The sequence below is a fragment of the Asparagus officinalis genome, chromosome 9, assembly GCF_001876935.1.
Source record: "Asparagus officinalis chromosome 9, Aspof.V1, whole genome shotgun sequence".
In the NCBI taxonomy this organism is placed as follows: Eukaryota; Viridiplantae; Streptophyta; class Magnoliopsida; order Asparagales; family Asparagaceae; genus Asparagus; species Asparagus officinalis.
The window spans coordinates 59,319,144-59,338,264 of record NC_033802.1 but is presented as its reverse complement, the minus strand read 5'-3'; the positions used below and the strand labels follow the sequence as shown (position 1 = coordinate 59,338,264).

General features: G+C 36.7%; 1 protein-coding gene across 1 annotated transcript; it reads left to right on the top strand.

Annotated features, from left to right (window-relative positions):
- On the top strand, positions 1-8,296 carry LOC109824367 (nuclear transport factor 2-like). The gene is given in 3 exon segments (XM_020390950.1): positions 1-333; positions 336-415; positions 7,792-8,296. Coding segments are annotated over 3 exon segments (354 nt in total). The 5' UTR covers positions 1-134; the 3' UTR covers positions 7,867-8,296.

Below are 19,121 nucleotides of genomic sequence, written 5' to 3'. Positions count from 1 at the left end.
ATTGTTAAAAAATTCTCCTCGAGGGAACACATAAACAAGCTCTCCTCGATCAAAACCCTAGGGTTTCAAAATCTCACCTTCTCCAGTTCTCCTCAACAGAAAACACAGAACCCAGTAGATCTCCTCTCGACTCCATGGATCCCGATGACGTCGCCAAGGCGTTCGTCGGGCACTACTACCGCACCTTCGACTCGAACCGAGCGGGCCTCGGCGGTCTCTACCAGGACGCCTCGATGCTGACGTTCGAGGGCGACAAGATCCAGGGAGCTCAAGCGATCGTCGGCAAGCTCATGAGCTTGCCGTTCCAGCAGTGCGTCCACAACGTCTCCACCATCGACCCGCCGGCGGCAAGCTCGTCTTCGTCAGCGGTTCGCTCCAGCTCGCCGGCGAGCAGCACCAACTCAAGTTCAGCCAGGTATCGGGACTTTGACCCTCTCGTCTCGGTGATTTTCTAGGGTTTGCTTTGATCTCGTGCTTGTTGCTGTACCTCTTGGTGTAGATCTGGGGTTTAGCGAATCGATGAGTTGAGATCAATGATTTGACCATTGTTTACGTATCTGACGCTATTGTTCCCTGATTTCGGTTGCTTTTTGAGGTTTTATTTTGATCTGTTGCTTGCGGCAGTAGTTCTCGCCCTAGATCTAGCGTTTAGGCAACTGTTTATTTTTAAATCAATGCTTTGATCATGATTTTAGTCTTGTGCTAGGAGATTCTTGCTCTGGATATTTAGTTTGTTAATTGATTCGCTTTTTGGATAAATCTAGAGTTTAACAGTAGTTTTTAAGTTAAGCAAACAAGCGCAGCCTGGTGTTGGATCCTTTCGTCTTCTCAATCTCTGCATTTTCTTAGGTTTTTCGTAGATCTAGGGTTTATTTGATTGACATTTGAAATCAATGTTTTGGCCATCACTTCAGTGTTTATGCCTGGAGATTCTTTCTCTGATATTAAGTTTAGCAATGCTTTAATTTCTGGATAGATTTAGGGTTAACAAGAATTTTGGTAGGGCAAACCTTATTTTTTTAAGGTTTTCTTCAATCTGGTGCCTGTTCCTGTAGCTGTCACTGTAAGTTTAGGGTTTAGTTGCTTGAATTTTGAAGATGGATGCTTTGGCCATGATTTAGTGTTTATGTTTTGATGTTTTAAGACGTTTGTTTTGGACTTTATATTTGTTGTTGTTGTGGATATTTCCTTTTATGGGTTATTTTTATTTTTATTTTTTGAGTTTCTGGATAGATCTTGGGTTTAACAAACTGGTCAGTCTGTCATGGTATACTGCAACCTTGAATATGCAAGTTAGTTTTAATATGGATGAAGGATTGATTGATCTAAAGTTTGATGTATCGATCTAAATGTGGGAAGTTCAGAACAATCTTTTTCGATGATGGTATTTCATGATATTTTGGGGTGTTTGGTTTGTAGGAAAGTGCACCTAAATCTTAGTTGTAGTTTGCAAAAAAGTAGCTGTATTGTTGTTTATTTTGTTATAATTGCAGCCTTGCAGCCTATTTGTAGCAGCAGTTATTAAATAGAGAGCTTAGGGGATATGATGGAGATGAGGATTTAAGGGGGAAAAATCGTAAAAAGATTACTGCAATTTCTGTTTTATCAACTGCAGTTATAAATTTGCGTGAAGCTACCTAATTCTTTATCCTTTTATTTTCTCTTGAATGAGGATTTTCATTTTTTTATGAGTATATCTACATTTACATTTATACTTTGTTCTGTAGTTTTCTCTGCGATTTTATTCCAATGTTTTATGCCACGAATGAGTGATCATTATTGTTGGTCTTGATTTATGATTATTAATTTATTTTGTACCTATGTTCTTAAATGTATATTTATTCTATTGAGGTTCAGTTCAATCTGTCTTGATTTTGAATTGTGGACTTGCTGGTTCTGATGTCTGGTGTTGATGTGATCATGGGATTCTCTTATGGCTTTCTATGATTTAGTTGTTTATTTTCCTGATATGGTTTTTATATGTTGGCGTTGGAAAAGACCTCTTGATAGTGCTTCAGCTAGTTGAATCTTATTACTATCTTTCACTTAGGTAGATTTATCTGATTAAAAAGCAATATAATTTTACAGTTATTTTTGTTAGACAAATCCAGGGATCATTCTGGCATCACATTGCAGCCTGATTTTTACGGATTTGTTATAATTTGTTGTTGCTTCTTACTGGTAGGCCTTTAACCTGGCACGATGTACCGATCTTTGATTTTTCATCTAAATAATAACAATGGATTGGTCTTCTTGGTTTTCTTCTCTCGGATGATAATTTCACGACTGTCAACATTTTATTTTATGATTTGCATATTTCATTCTCATTGTATCTGGGACCTGAGGAATTTAAATCTAGTACTTGATGTTTTAGTTTGTACTTGGTGTTTGTCTTCAGATTTTTGTTTTTCCTTTGGGAGCAGTTAATTTTTATTTATTTAGTTACTACTTGCTAACATTTGGACCTAATGTTGGCATTAATTTTGGTTATTGTTGGGTTTGTTCATGTTATTCCACCTATACTAATTTCAATAGTATCATTACGTTCAATAGACTCTTGCTCTGCCTCTGGGCAATCGATGCAATATATTGATTTCATGATGCTTTAACCTTTTCTGTGGTCTCAGAGTCTCATGAATATTTTCTATTTTATGTGAATATAATACACATATTGATTTTTTAATACTTTGTTCGGGTACTTTTTGATTTAACTTCAAACTTGTACTAAAAAATAAAAAAAAGTTAATCAAAACCGTTGATCTTTATTTTTTTATTAGTGTAGATATGTTCTTAGAGCAAAATTGTAGTTTTTTCTCCACAACTAGGCACATCCCCATCCAAGTGTTGAGGGTTTACTAACTCTATTTTTGTCATTAGTGGGTTGATCATGGGTTTTCTTTTCTCTTTTGCAGCCTTCTATGAAATATTGGGTTATCTATCCGATATGAGTTATAGGAACATAGGTTTTAGTAAAAAAAATGTTGGACATGTTATAGCTAGTTGTCCCTGATCATACTCTTTCACCTAGGCATCGTTCCTTGATCAGGCTGCTGGTATTGGTATTTCTATATAATAACTCCTCTGCTTAGTATTAGAATTTCATATACTTATTGGATGTATATCCTACTCTGTACATGCAATTCTTGAAACTCGTTGCACATAAATTGGGTTCATTGCAGCCCGTACCTAGTTCAAAGTTGGTCTTTTGGATATCAAATTAAAAAACGGTAATTTTTTTTATAGATCTATACTATAAAAAAAACATATACAGTTATAGGAATTTTATTCTATGACAGGTGAAATGAAAAAATAATATCAATCTTACGCAAATTATTATTATATATGCATGTATATGTAGCTGTGTGCCCATACTTTATCTTTTACAAAGTTGTCGTGTCCCGTACCCCCACCCATACCCGTGTAACTTAGCATGCTACTGACACCTATCGAACTCTGTGAACTTCTGTGGAATGCACTACTTGATTTATTTTAGACAAAACAATGGAAATAAATTATGTAATGCGGAATTGTGTAGAAGTGCCTTTAAATAACAACTTTTTAGGAGGGGAATATTCTTCACTTGCCTCCTTATCTCTTGGCATAAAATTCCTAGTATCTTCTGTGGTAGCATCCATAGGATTTTCTTTCAATAAAACTACCTAAAACTACTGGTGCACCCCTAGAACTGTAACAGAAGAATAAAATACTAATTCTTGATCCACATAAGCTCAAAGTGTGGTTAGGTAGTAAGAACCACGAAATGGCTCACATGCTTCTGCTTTTAGAAAGTTTGTTTTATGTTGAAAAGGATTATAATGTAATGTAACGCTGTGCCTCTTGTTAGTTTAAAAGGTAAATAGCGTAATGCAAAAGTAGGTTATCTGTTTTATAAGAGAGGAGGAAATGTGACATTGTGACAAATATTTTTATAGGTTTGGGTGTAGAGTGTGGTTTTGCTTTAAATGGTTACAATTGTTTTAGATTGATGGGTAAAACGGTAATGTCTATTGATCTGTCAGTGCGTGCCTGTGCATAATGCCTTGTATTGTTTGCCCGTTCTTTGATGGCATCACCTCCTCCTAGTGCACCAAACAAAAATTACATCATATTTTTCATTTTGGCCTTATTTCAAGGTAATTCTCATCTATGATATGCATACATTAATAAATAACAAATCATTATTATATTAGTAATTATTAACAATTTTGTTATAGTCTAACTAATAGTCACTTCTTTGCGGGATTTAATAACATGTTATTAAATAATTTTAAATTACTAAAAATAAGTAAAATATAAGATTAAAGTGTCATATCATCCAACTATGTGTCACTTTTCATGATCCCAAATTATCCCATGTCATCTTACCAAGATCTCTAACATTTGAAAATTTTACTTTCCTGTTATCCCACTTTCAATAGAGGGGTTTTTGCATATATACCTATCAGATCTTCAATATTTGCAAATTTACCTCCAAATCTTGATATTTGCAAAATTACCCCCAAAACTCGCATATCGGGTCTTTCTATCTCTCGATGTATTATCCGCGGCCATCATATCTTGTTGAAAAGTTCTTTTTACAAGCACCCTCTTACTTTTTAGGCATTTATTAAAATTTATTATATTTTTTAAGTCATCTGAGATACTTTGCAATAGGCGAATAGCTGAGAAGTTCCACGAGTCGATCTGTAATTTATTTGAGGACTGATTCAAGCTTATTTTTGTGACATCTAGTGGTACTAGATTACAATGTTGAAAAACATGGTTTTATTATATGCTTGGTCCTGGAGAGCTTAATGATTAATCGGATTGTTTGTTGATTAATTGGAGCGCGAGTTGGGGTATTGGGAAAAGAGAAGGGCTATGATTTTTTTTTTCTTTTGCTTAGTTTGATCAGGTTTTGGGGAAAACGGGTTCAACCGCAATCAAATTAAATAAAACACTGGCATGAACAAATTATGCGGAAAATTACTTAAAGCATCAGTTGGCATCAGTTGATTATGTGGGTGTCCGCATAATTGAGCGCATAGCTCAAATTCTGTGCGTTAGCAGGCAATTGGGCAGGACACTTAAACCTTTTTTTTTAGAACACTGCTAGCTTACAAACAATGTTCGCAGAAAATTCCTCAAATTTTATGTATTTGGACCGGATCTGTTAATTTTCTGTTTGTAAATGATATTCTGGTAAGTTAAGGGGGTTCAGTTTAATTTTCCAAGTTTTTCCCCTTCTCTCTCTTAGTCTTCTCTGATTCTACGCAATGCAAACCTAGCTGTGCCTGGTGGATTTTGGGTGGCAGCAACCAGCATTAATGACTTTCCTCCAGCAATGGGATGGTCAACCAACAGTTGTCTTGTTTTTTCTTTTTCCTTTTTATAGCTAAGATTTAACCTTTACACACTCGATCAAGATTGTAAACATATATTTGCATAATGATCCTCTTCAAGTCAATAATACCACAGACAATTAATCTAAAGCTTATTTGATGGGTTATTAGAAATCTGTTGTTAAGGCAAACAAAATTTTCAGGCGGCTACAGCTTTAAGACTTGGGCTTTGTCCCACATGAGTTAGATTTTGTGACAATGGCGTGCGTTCCTTTATATGTTGCTTCAATCAATGTTACATTAAACGCTGAGCGCTAGCTTCTAGGCGTCGGACTTGGCGTCCAGCGCTTAGTCGTCTAGGTGGGCGTCTAAGCGGTTTCTGAGTATTTTTTTTTATTTTCTTAATTGTGATACTTAAAGATAAATATATATATACTCAATCAAAGATGCATAAATACTAAAATACCAACACTATTAACTAAATTGCTTGGTTTACCAATTACAATAGCTCTTTGTATGTTTATACTTCTCAACTCAAATTATAAGTTCATCTCAACAGTGAAAAACTCATTCTCAACTCAAATTACAGTTAACTTATAAGTTATTGTTAAGTTTAAGTTAACAATAAACTTAAACTTAAGTTTACTGTTAACTAAAATATTGTTAACTTAAGTTTACTGTTTACTTAAGTTTATCATCAACAAAATACTTAATATTAACTTAAACTTAAACTTAAGTTTACTGTTAGCTTAAACTTAAGTTTAACTTAAACTTAAACTTAAGTTTACTATTAACTTACATTTCTTAAGTTTAAGTTACTGTTGTTAACTAACCTAAATAGATATTTAAGAAGTATTCTTTATCTTGTTGGTAGTTAGAGATCGGGGGAGCTCGGCAATGTTACAGAAGGCGTTAGACAGACTAGGCATTTGAGCGAGCGCCTAGACCCCTGAGTGTGCGCCCAGGCGTTTGACTATTTTTAAATTATTTAATTATAATAATTGATAAAAAAATATGTATTAAATTCATATAAATTTTCTAAAAAAGATAGCAATATTAGTTTCACAATAAATCATGCATACTTAGATACTAAATAGCCAAAATAATAATTAACAATGCTAGAGTCTAAGATGTTTTCTTTTTTTATTTTTAATTATAATAATTGATAGTGAATGTCAATGTTATAGAAAGCTTAGATATCGGACTGGTGTCTAGGCGGATTTTTTTCTTCATTTAAGTGGTGGTCGATGAGGTTTTGCTGAAGGTCGGAGGAGGTAGTGGAGGTGTTCATATTTGGAGGTTAATGAAGTTTGGAGGACGTGTAGGCTACAACACATAAAATCACAACCAATGCCTACATGGTGCAATCCACGTAAGAAGACAATGCTTCCCTAAACGCTCGTAAAATCTAGATGGGCAGCCTAAATACCGTCTAGGCGTTAGGTGCTAGTTAGGCGGCCTAGGTACCGCCTAGGCCTACGCCTACGCCTAAGCGGACTAGGCGGAGGTTTTTTAAAACAGTGGCTTCAATAATGTATGTGTGTAGCGAGAGAGAGGAGAGAGAGACTTGGTACCAAGGAGGCCACTCATTCAAATGGCCCCCACTTGAAAATAATCACCTTTTAGTTAGCAATTACCATGATGCATGACATTATTGTTCTTTTTGTTTCCATACTTCTCTTGTTGGTTTTCTTGCTCTGTACTGATGGTACTTTATCAAATCTAGGGTTTCGTTTAGGTGTTTAATCATTTGTATTTGATCTGTTCTTTTGCCTGCATTCAGCTAATGAGTTTACCAACACTTTTCTTCTGTTTGTGTTCCCTCTCTCAGTTTTTTGATTGAAAGTTCACTGGACTCCCTTTTCATTTTTTTGATTGAATTTTTTTGTCTGGTGGTTTGGTATTTCCTCATTATTCACCGTGGGCTTCTAGGACCTCTACAATACCCTTTTGAAGCGATGTCTTGGGGACTTCTTCAAAAGTCTAGAAGTTTGGTTTATAAGTGATGCCTGGCTAAGCTTGGCATTGCTTCTAACCATTTTTTGGGCCTTGAGGCCTCCATGTTGAATCATTTAGAAGCTACATAATATATTCCCTTGTAACCAAAAAACTTCATAGGTTTAAAGGGTGTTTGGAAGGACCTATTTTTTGAAGCTTATAAATTATGCTAGTTTTTCAAAAAGTTGGGTTGGATACCCCAACTTTTTTAAATTGGACTTGAAAGTGATCTTATTTGAGATTGACCAAATGCGTAGGTATGGAAAAGCTAGCCAAACACCTACTTTTATTTTCGTTGCCATGTCAGAATATTGCTAGATGTATATAATGTCATCCAACTCCATCAATGATGAAGCATCATTATGTATTTGTGCAATAAGTATTTGGTTATGTTTTAGAGTTGCAAATAGGCACCTTTTTATTTTCACATACTTCTCCTGATTATTTTATAATTTCATGTTATGAATTGCAGATGTTTCATTTGATGCCGACGCCCCAGGGAAGCTACTATGTACTGAATGACATATTCAGGCTGAACTACGCCTGATGGCTGTTGGGGTTGGAATTGTTTGAAGATTTGTTTGCTTTGTTTGGCTGTTTCATATTTCTTTTGTTGGGATGGAGTGAAAAGAGGATTGAATGTTAGACTTTTTACCGCAGGAATGAATGAACCTTTGATCATAATTCATATCTATCTATCGCTGTTGTGACTTTTGTCAGAGATGCAAGTTATCCTTGGGTGGATGCTTTTGCTGCTGCAGAAACATTTTACATCTTTGCTCTTATCCTTGCACTTAGACTCTATGTGCGTTGAAGCGCGGTTATCTGTGTTGGGGTGCGTGTGTAGGTTCTCATTTTGTGGCTGGAAGCCTTGATTCCAGTGGCAGAAGATGGGTCAGCTCTTATTAAAAGCCACTAGAATTGTGTAAAATTATTGGTTGGTGTGATTTAATGAACGTGTGGTTTACTCGGTTTCATTGTCTTTAGAGAGCCATTTTTAAAGGCAAAAATACCAAATTTGTATATTTTGTTTACCCTTTGTGATAGTTTAGCATATAAATTTTTTTTAGCGATATATTGGTGTATTTTTTTTCCTCCGGCGACAAATGGGTCTTAAGTTTGGCCGGATCTAATTTTACGGGGATTTTTCTCATGTGACGGTTCACGTGATACGAATGTGGCCCCAACGTGGCTTCCAGCGTGGTTGGAGTTAGTGGTAAGGAATGGAAGTGTTTATGTAGAGAACCCAGAACCCCCCTCCCCCTCCCCCTCCCCCTCCCGCCATTCTCTTATTTCCCTCTCTTCCCCTTAATATCTTCCATCTACATAGAGGTCGAAGAGGTTATTAGGGTTATTTCATCGTCTTTGGTGCGACGAAAAAGGTGAGTACAAATTTCATAATTTTGAAACTGATTTCAGTAATTAGATGGTCATTTAGGATGACTAGGGCTAGTTGATGGGTTAAAATTCATGGTTTAATGTAAATTAGAGTTTTTCATGGTAACAACTTGTCGATTACAGATTTTGCGTGTTTTTTGTTGTGAAATTCAATTATGATTACGGTTTATTGTATAATTTAGTGGTTTGCTTGTTTATTTTGAGGTTTTTTGTGATATTGCAGATGTGTGTTAATATCATGGTTAAAATCAGACATGGAGGAAATTTCCCGTTTGACTATGTGGAAGATTATATTGGTGGTAGATTTAATGTTAGATTTATAGATAAAGATGAACTGAATATAGAAAGACTTAATGATGAGGTTAAAACAATTTGCTATAACAATGACAACTGCTTGTTCTACTGTATTCCTGACATAAGAGTTGGCAATGGTGGATTGAAGTCTCTAAATTCATAAGATTCCTTAATTGATATGCTAGAACATGTGAAAAATGTGAAGGCAATTGAAATCTTTGTTGATCATGCAGTAGATGAACCTGTAGAAGTTTGTGGATGCCTCTGATGTGTTGTTGTTGGATGATGTGAGTCAACCAAAAACTGAACAGTTACAAATATGACTGTTCAATTTCTTACCAGTGGATGTGAACCGATAATGTAGGAGTCTATATAACTGTATTCTTACGGCCTATAAATACAACATGAACTTTATAGTTTTTCCAAAATCAACATCCTCCATCTTTAAACAATAGGAGGTAAGAGAGGAGATTTTCTTTCATTTGAAAGTTTATTTTTTCTATTCTTGATACTTTTGTTCAATAGGGGTTTAGATAAAAGCGCAATAATGGACAACATCTCTCCTCGGGGAAAGAATGTAGATGACATCATTAGCTCTCAATTTGAAGATAATGCCGAGGTAAATATTCCAATAATTACCTATTTTTTCCTTCATATCTTATTACATGTTTATAATTAAATTTTCAGATGGAACAATTCCTCGACAATCAAGATAACTCTATCAACTATGAAATTTTTTTACTTGAACAATTGCAAAACAACAACAAGAGGGTCATCACAGAAATGAAATTACTATGTCCCTATTGCAATGGAGAAAAGGGATGGACCTACGGAGAACTGCTAGAGCATGCTAAGGAAAACTGTGAAGGGAAGTCAACAAAAATAAACAAATTCAGGGCGAAACATGGTGCACTGATGGAGTTCTTACTTAATGATTTAGCAATCCTCAATATATATAAATGATGTAATGATCTAGGTTTGATTTGGATAATGGTAGGCTTTAATACGTTAATTAATATATGAATAATGTAATTAATATATTAAATGATTGAACTTTGTTTTGTAATATTTTATAAAAGTTATATTAATGCATTAATTACGTATTCACCCTATTCAATTTAAATTAACGCAAGTTATTTCTAGGATCATGTTCACAAAATTTGTATTTAGCATGCATATTCTCATATCTCTCTCTTTGTTTCAACTCATAACTACAGGTATAAAGTAAAATCTAAGGAAAATTTATCAATAATTCATAACAAATTCAAAATTAACTTACATGATGATTGCGACATTTGTAGAACCTCCTTCCTGGATTTTCATTAGTCATAGAAGTAAAATTTTCACACTCCAAACCACAACTACAAACCTTCACCCCAGATTGTTTTGCTAGATCATTCCACTGCCGTATAACTTTCATCCCATTAAACCATTGTTTGCTTCTTCCCATGCTCGTGCTTGACACTGATCTTGAGCGTCATTTTGAAGATGAAGAATCCATTGCTAATTTAAATTCCACTCAACCTAATCCTAACGTTAGGAGGAAGAAGAAGATGGAAGAAGACGAAGTGAAGAAGAGGAGAAACCTAGCCCTAATATGAGGAAAACCTCCTTTCGAAGAGCCTAAAAACATCCCAACTACCGCCACGCTAGAAGCCACGTTGGGGCCACGTTCGCATCACGTGAGCCGTCACGTGAGAAAAATCACAGTAAAATTGGATCCGGCCAAACTCAAGGCCCATTTGTCGCCGGAGGGAAAAAATATACCAATATGTCACCGAAAAAAAATTGTATGCAGTACTGTCACTAAGATAAACAAAATATATCAATTTAATATTTTTGCCCACTTTTAAACGCCCGACAATTTTGAACACCCATGCTCGAAGGTAGCTTTTTTACTCGTATAGATTAACCCTATGGGCAAAACTTTGGTCAGAATTTCCCCACTTGGCATTTTGGGTCTGATGTGAGACTAACATCCAGACCCGATTCTTTTTTCTACTTACAAGTACGCTACTCCATTGTTGATTTTTTTTAGTAATTGTGCCTCAATTTGGACATTTCATCAAACATCCTGTGATTGTTACGTAAAATAAATTGAATTAGCATGCTCTATCTAGGTTTCTTATTTGCCTTCGATTACTGACAATACAACAAAATCAAACTTCAGTTACAAACAATACGAAATACAATCCATCAATTAAGTTGTTTCAAAATTTGATGCCAGAAGTAAAAAAAAAAAAAAAAAAACCCAACGTTTCTTATATCTGCAAAGATAATATAATAAGTGAATTTAGAATCAGTGAGGTTGAACTCTTCGGCGATGCCGCAAAATGTACAAATAGAGTCCAAGATGTTATGCGTCGCGGAAGCCGTTTCGACAAGTCAATCGCACACACAAGAACCAATAATAGATCACAATAATAACAAGTAACACCAACCATAGCAAGAACACAAGCTTTACGTAGTTCGGCAATGTGCCTACGTCCACGGGGCAAGGAGGGGGGAGTTTTACTAATGAAAATCAAGGGGAGTACAAATTAGGGTTACAAATCTTACCAAAACCCACAAATAAGTCCTCTTAATCTCTCCAAATGGCTCCAACAATAGAAGCCCTAAATCTCCTCTTTCAGCCGCTCAAAATCTTCTCCCACAAACCCTGAAAGCGAGTTAAGGGTATTTATACAACTCTCAAACGAAACGGGTCTGAAACCCAAAATTCAGCTCAACCGCTTCGGCGGTCGATCGTGGCGATCGACCGCGATCGCCCTCAATCCCAGAACAGCACCATAATCCAGAGAAAACCGCGGTCGACCGTGGCAGTCGACCGTCACAAAAACAGAAACTTCTGCGGTCGACCGTCACGGTCGACCGCCACAGGTGCAGACGCACAGTAAGGGCTGTGCACGAACGCGGTCGACCGCCAAAGCCCACGATCGACCACCAAATTGCCAAAAGCTGATCCTGAGCCTGAAAACTGCTATTCTGCCAATTCTACAAATCTCCACCTCGGCGAACGTTTTGCCAAAACTGAGCTGACACCACAAACACTTCAAGAGAGAGCTGAAACTATCTCACCCCCAATCAAATTCAATTCACACAACCGGCTGCATCTGCAAGACTGCCTATGTATCCTCTTGCCTAAGGAATCAAGTCAAACGTAGTTCATCCAAATGGCCGCCAACGGCCTCAACAACGAAGAATGTTCAATAAGTTCAAACAATGACCAAACTTCACACCTGGTACAACTTTGGTCAACATATCAGCAGTGTTGTTCTTAGTGTGGACCTTCTCTAACGTGACATCACCATCATCCAATACGTCACGTACAAAATGAAATCTGACATCAATGTGCTTCGTTCGTGCATGGTAGACTTGGTTCTTCGCCAAATAGATAGCTGACATGCTATCACAATATACCTGAATGGTCGGTAGACTTGGTTCTTCGCCAAATAGATAGCTGACATGCTATCACAATATACCTGAATGGTCTCCTGTGCAATCCCCAAATCATCTAACAAACCATGTAGCCACAAAGCCTTCTTCACTGCTTCAGTCACCGCCATATATTCCGCCTCCGTAGTAGAAAGCGCTACTGTAAACTGAAGAGTGCATCTCCAACACACCGGTGCACAAACCAATGTAAAAACATAACATGTAGTGGACTGACGCTTGTCAAGATCTCCGGCATAGTCTGAATCCACGTAGCCAATACAATCCTGCACTGTCTCATCATTCTTCATAAATATCAACCCAACATCCACGGTACCCTTAATATACCGTAGAATCCACTTCACGGCCTCCCAATGCCCCTTTCCGGGGTTATGCATGTACCTAGATACCATGCTCACGACCTGTGACAAATCTGGCCTCGTACACACCATAGCATACATCAAGCTACCCACTGCACTGGCATATGAAACTTTGGACATGAAGTCCCGATCCTCCACTGAAACTGGTGACATCAAAGTTGAAAGCTTAAAGTGGGGAGCTAATGGAGTACTCACTACCTTGGTATTATCCTCAAAACTAAATTTCTTCAGCATCTTCTGCAAGTAACTCCTCTGTGTAAGCTTCAATCTCCCCTTCACCCTGTCTCGCTCAATCTCCATACCCAGTATTTTCTTAGTCTCTCCCAGATCCTTCATCTCAAATTCAGATGACAGCTCCTTTTTCAATTTCCCAATAGCTGAAGTATTTCTGGAAGCAATGAGCATATCATCAACATATAATAACAAATAAATATGCTCATCATCCTGTAGCTTGCGCATATACACACACGGGTCATAAGGGCTCATCGTGTACCCTTAGCCAATCATAAAGCTATCAAATCTCTTGTACCACTGTCGTGGTGATTGCTTTAGTTCATAAAGAGATTTCTTCAATTTGCACACCAAATTTTCCCTTCCTGCAACTTTAAACCCCATAGGTTGTGTCATGAAGATCTCCTCATCTAAGTCTCCATGTAGAAAGGCCGTCTTCACGCCCATTTGGACCAAATTCAAATCCAGTTGTGCTACCAATGCTAATAGAATCCGAATAGACGAATGCTTCACAACGGGTGAAAATACCTAGTTGTAATCGATGCCCTCAAGCTGTGCATATCTCTTGGCTACCAATCTGGCTTTGAACCGAATGTCCCCAATAGAAGATCCCTCCTTTTTAGCATACACCCACTTGCAACTAATAGCTTTCTTACTTTTAGGTAGCTTTGTAAGTTCCCAAGTGTCGTTCTTCTGAAGAGATTACATCTCCTCCTCCATAACATTTCTCTACCTAATGGAATCAGGGCTAGACTCTGCCTCTCTGAATATGGCAGGAATCAAATCATCAACAACCTCCACAGATAAAGCATATGCCATCATGACATCATCATATCTAGCTGGCCGACGAATCTCTGTCCTCGGTCTATCTGCTGTAATGGACCCCTGAGCATGATCCTGCTCTTGAGTCTCACCATCCACTGTATCCTCCAAATGCCCGACTGTCATCTCAACTCCTTCCAGTGCTACCTCTGTAGGAGTCTCAATGGACACAGTGCTGACTGGAGTGAGTGGAGACACATCATCCTCCACTTGCTGTGATATCCCTCCTGTCTGATCTTCCTCCACCTGCTGAGAAACTCAATGCTTCATCATGTACGCCTCATCAAATATGACATCTCTGCTAATGATCATCTTCTTGTCTTGTGGATCCCATAATTTGAAGCCTTTGACACCTTCTCTAAATCCTACAAAGGTAGCCTTCCTCGCTCTCGGATTCAACTTCCCATCACTAACATGGAAATAAGCTGGACACCCAAATATTCGAAGAGTCTCGTAATCACTAGCCACAGAACCAGACCAACGCTCCATCGGAGTCTTCCCCTCTATCGTAGTGCACGACAACCTGTTAACGAGATGGCTCGCATAAACTAACGCCTCGGCCCAAAAGGATCTAGCCAATCCATTCTGCATCATCATACATTACACCTTCTCCAGCAAGGTACGGTTCAGCCTCTCAGCCACTCTATTCTGTTGCGGTGTCTCTCTAACTGTGAAGTGTCTTCTAATGCTGTGATCTCGGTAAAACTACAGAAATAGATCACTCTTATACTCTTCACCATTGTCTGAACGAAGAGTCTTTACCTTTCTACCTGTCTGCAGCTCCACTTTCTTCTTCCACTCCACAAATTTATCTAGGACCTCATGTTTATGCTCTATGGTATATACCCAATTCTTCCTGGAATAATCATCAATGAAAGTGACAAAATAATTTGCCCTACCAAGCGATGTGTGCTTGGAAGGGCCCCAAACATCTGTGTGAATGTAATCCAATATACCTTGGGTGTTGTGAATTGTGATGCCAAACTTCACTTTAGTCTTCTTCCCAAGTATACAATGCTCACACAGCTCCATCTTGCAGGTCTTTGCACCTTTCAATAGCTCATGTTTTGCCAATGACTGTAGGGACTTATCACCTGTGTGTCCAAGCCTCATGTGCCATAGTGTGGTAGTGTCCTTCTCTGTGGTAATAGAAGTAGCCAAACCCCCTATAACTGTCTTACCCTTTAAGTAGTATAGGTTGTTTTTCTTGACACCTCGCATCACCACCATGGACCCCTTCATGACCTTCAAAGTAGCATCCTCTAAGATCACTCTGTAACCAGCTGCCTCAAAAGTCTCAAGAGAAATGTGTAGGATCTGAAATAGATACACTAGAACACTAGAGGGGGGTGAATACTGTTCTTTTAAAATTATTGCAAAGTAGATAATAAATTGCAAAGAAAAATGGCAATCTCAGAAATTTACAAACACAAACACAAGGATTTTATACTGGTTCCACCAATCCGGTGTACATCTAGTCCCCAAGGATTTTGAAACCTTACAAAATCAAAAGTAAACCTGACCAATTTACAAGACCATGCAAATTGCAACACCAATTGACAAGACCATGCCAATTGCCACCCAATCTCTAAACCAAGAGATCAACCCTCTCAAACCCGAGAGAAATCCTTTGAAGCAAGAACACAATTGATCCTATAAGCCTTGAATGTGTAGTGAAGTGCTGCAGTGGCTTAGGATTCTTTTAACTCTCTGAATATTGTCTATACAATCTCTAAGAATGATTGAAACCAATGCAATATCAGAAACTCTCTTTTTCTAAACACTTAGCATGAAAATCTGGAAAATTAGAGAGTGAATATGCACAAAATGTTTGATCTTGCAAGTGCAAAACTTGGTTGTTGTTTTCTGATGTTTAAACCTATTTATAGCCTCTGAAATGACATAATTTTAAACCCAATTAACGTCCACAAAACGGCTATAAACAGTCACTTATTTTAAACCTAAAATCTGAAAAAACTGTATATGTAGTCGACTACAAGTCATAGTAGTCGACTACACTGAGTCTAAACAGACTCTGTGAAGTCAGAAAATTGCTCAGTAGGCTCTGATACTGCAAAACAAATGTTAGCACATAATACACACAACATATAATATTTGTTATCATCAAAACAAACTAATCTTGGGGTCAAGATTCCTAACATTCTCCCCCTTTTTGATGATGACAAATATATGTTATTAAGATATAAAAATTTTAATCCCCCTGCATGAAATCATTAAATAAAATCTTTTACTCCCCCTGCATCAAAGCATTAGTAAAAAATTTAAAATTAAAATTTTCTATATAACTCCCCCTTTGTCATTAGCAAAAAGAAATAAACATAATTCTAATTAAAAATTTCTTTTCTTGGGTACCTTAATAAAAATATCAAGCACTTTGGTACCCTTTTATATTATATCATTAGGATTAGCCCTTAGGAATCCAAATCCACTTGGAATTTGGTTTCCATTTGTTAACATAAGTGTAATTCTTTGAATTGCAAACTTCATAAATATAAGATGAAATATAATAATTCCTAACATGAATATTCAAATTCTTAGGAATCCATATATACTTATTTTGTTTAGCATGAATATTCTTATTATTATTCTTCAAAACATAATTATTCTTTATAAAATACTTAGGAACAAATCCAATGCCAAAATGATTGTTTGAAGATTTTTGAAATGAGAGCAAATTATTCAAATTCTCTTTACTTTTATTGAATTTACTAACATTCAAACATATATCATCATATTTTAATTTAATAGAAGAAATATCTTTATCTAAAACATTAATGCGGATTTTTAAATCATTGCATTCTGATTTTAGATAAACATTCTCATTAGTCAAAATATGATTTTCTTTAAGCAAGGATTTATTTTCCTCTTTCAATTCAATTACTTGAGAATTAGAAATAGTAGAAGAATTAAAATCAGAAATTTCTTCAAGTAATCTTTTATTTTCACCTTTAAGAAAATTATGTGAAGCCTTTAATCTCAAAAATGTTTCATATAATTCATTGAAAGCATCTAATAATTCTTCATTATTGCATACCTCATCTTCTTGTGCCATGAAGCACATGTGAGTGGATTCCTCTTTTTGTTCTTTCATTTTGAATAACTCAAACCTGTGCACAAGAACAAATATTTTAGATTCTTTAACTTTATTTGTACCTTCATGAGTTACCTCAAGTCTATGCCAAATATCGTATGCAGATGTGGCCGTTGACACCCTATTGAACTCATTCTTGTCAAGTGCACAAAATAATGCATTCATTGCTTTTGAATCCAAATTTGCATTATTTCTTTGAGAAGTAGTCCATTCTGCAAAAGGAGTTGTTGGCTTCTCATATTTTGTTTCCACGATTCTCAGAAATTCACAATCACAAACACAAAGTTTTATACTGGTTCCACCAACCCGGTGTACATCCAGTCCCCAAGCAAATCCCGCTTGAGATTTCCACTATGATTTTGAAACCTTACAAAATCAAAAGCAAACCTGACCAATTTGCAAGACCATGCAAATTGCAACACCAATTGACAAGACCATGCCAATTGCCACCCAATCTCTAAACCAAGAGATCAACCCTCTCAAACCCGAGAGAAATCCTTTTTGAAGCAAGAACACAATTGATCCTATAAGCCTTGAATGTGTAGTGAAGTGCTGCAGTGGCTTAGGATTCTTTTAACTCTCTGAATATTGCCTATACAATCTCTAAGAATGATTGAAACCAAGGCAATATCAGAAACTCTCTTTTTCTAAACACTTAGCATGAAAATCTGGAAAATTAGAGAGTGAATATGCACAAAATGTTTGATCTTGCAAGTGCAAAACTTGGTTGTTGTTTTCTGATGTTTAAACCTATTTATAGCCTCTGAAATGACATAATTTTAAACCCAATTAACGTCCACAAAACGGCTATAAACAGTCACTTATTTTAAACCTGAAATCTGGAAAAACTGCTTTTGTAGTCGACTACAAGTCATAGTAGTCGACTACACTGAGTCTAAACAGACTCTGTGAAGTCAGAAAATTGCTCAGTAGTCGACTACAAGGCATAGTAGTCGACTACACTGTAAACTCAGATTCTGGAATTTTTCTGTTTAGTATTTTGACTATAACTTTTTCATCCGTTATCGGAATGAGGTGATTTAAGATTTGTTGGAAAGCTCTTGAAGAGACCTACAACTTTGGTCTTTTTGAGTTTTTCCAGATTCTAATTTCTAAGGGGTGTAAATAAAATGTTTTAAGACTCACTTAATATCTATAAACTCTAATGGCTAACATAGGGGATTTCTATTGTTAACCAACACACTAAGCATGTGTTAGTGTGTTCTAACACTATGTGTGTGCATGTGTGTGAGTGATCAAGGCTTGTACAAATTTCTAAGCAAAGAAAATATAAAATTACATTTTGACAATAAAGTATATCTTCTTCTTTGTTTCATTTTGCCTTGAACTCATCTATGTCTTGAGTATCTCTTTGAATATAATTGTTGATATAGCTCTGATACTACAAAACAAATGTTAGCACATAATACACACAACATATAATATTTGTTATCATCAAAACAAACTAATCTTGGGGTCAAGATTCCTAACAAAATGATGTTCTTTGTCAACTGCTGCACGAACCTCACTTCTTTCAACTCCCTAGTCAACTCGTCATGCATTCTGATCCGGACTGAGCTAATCCCACTAATAGGACAAACGAGATCGTTCACCATGAGCACCACGTCTCCTCTCTCCAACTCCTCAAAGTTGGTAAACCAATCCCTCTTAGGATAAATATGAAATATAGCTCCCGAATCAAGCATCCACTTCGTAGAGTCGGCATAACAAACATATGATAGTGCGGGATAAGAATAACTGGAAGAATCCGAATCTAAAATATCACCAACAACTTTAGCAACATTCACCTCTGAAGCTTGTACAGCTTTCCCCTTTTGCTTTCTGGCTCTATCCTTCAACTTTGGGCACTTATTCTTCCAATGTCCATCTTCTTTGCAAAAGACACATTGATTTCTACCAACACTCTTATGGCCACCCCTATTCTTTGATTTTGAGCGGTTGAACCTTTGACGGTTTTGACTACGGCCACGAACTGCTAATGCATCACCCGATGCCTTCTCGGAAGGCTCACTATCATTCTTCCTCAGCTCATAATTTACCAACGCCAAGGTAACCTCCTTGTAGCTAACTGTAGTTCGTCCATTTATCATAGTGAGAACAAATGTACTAAAC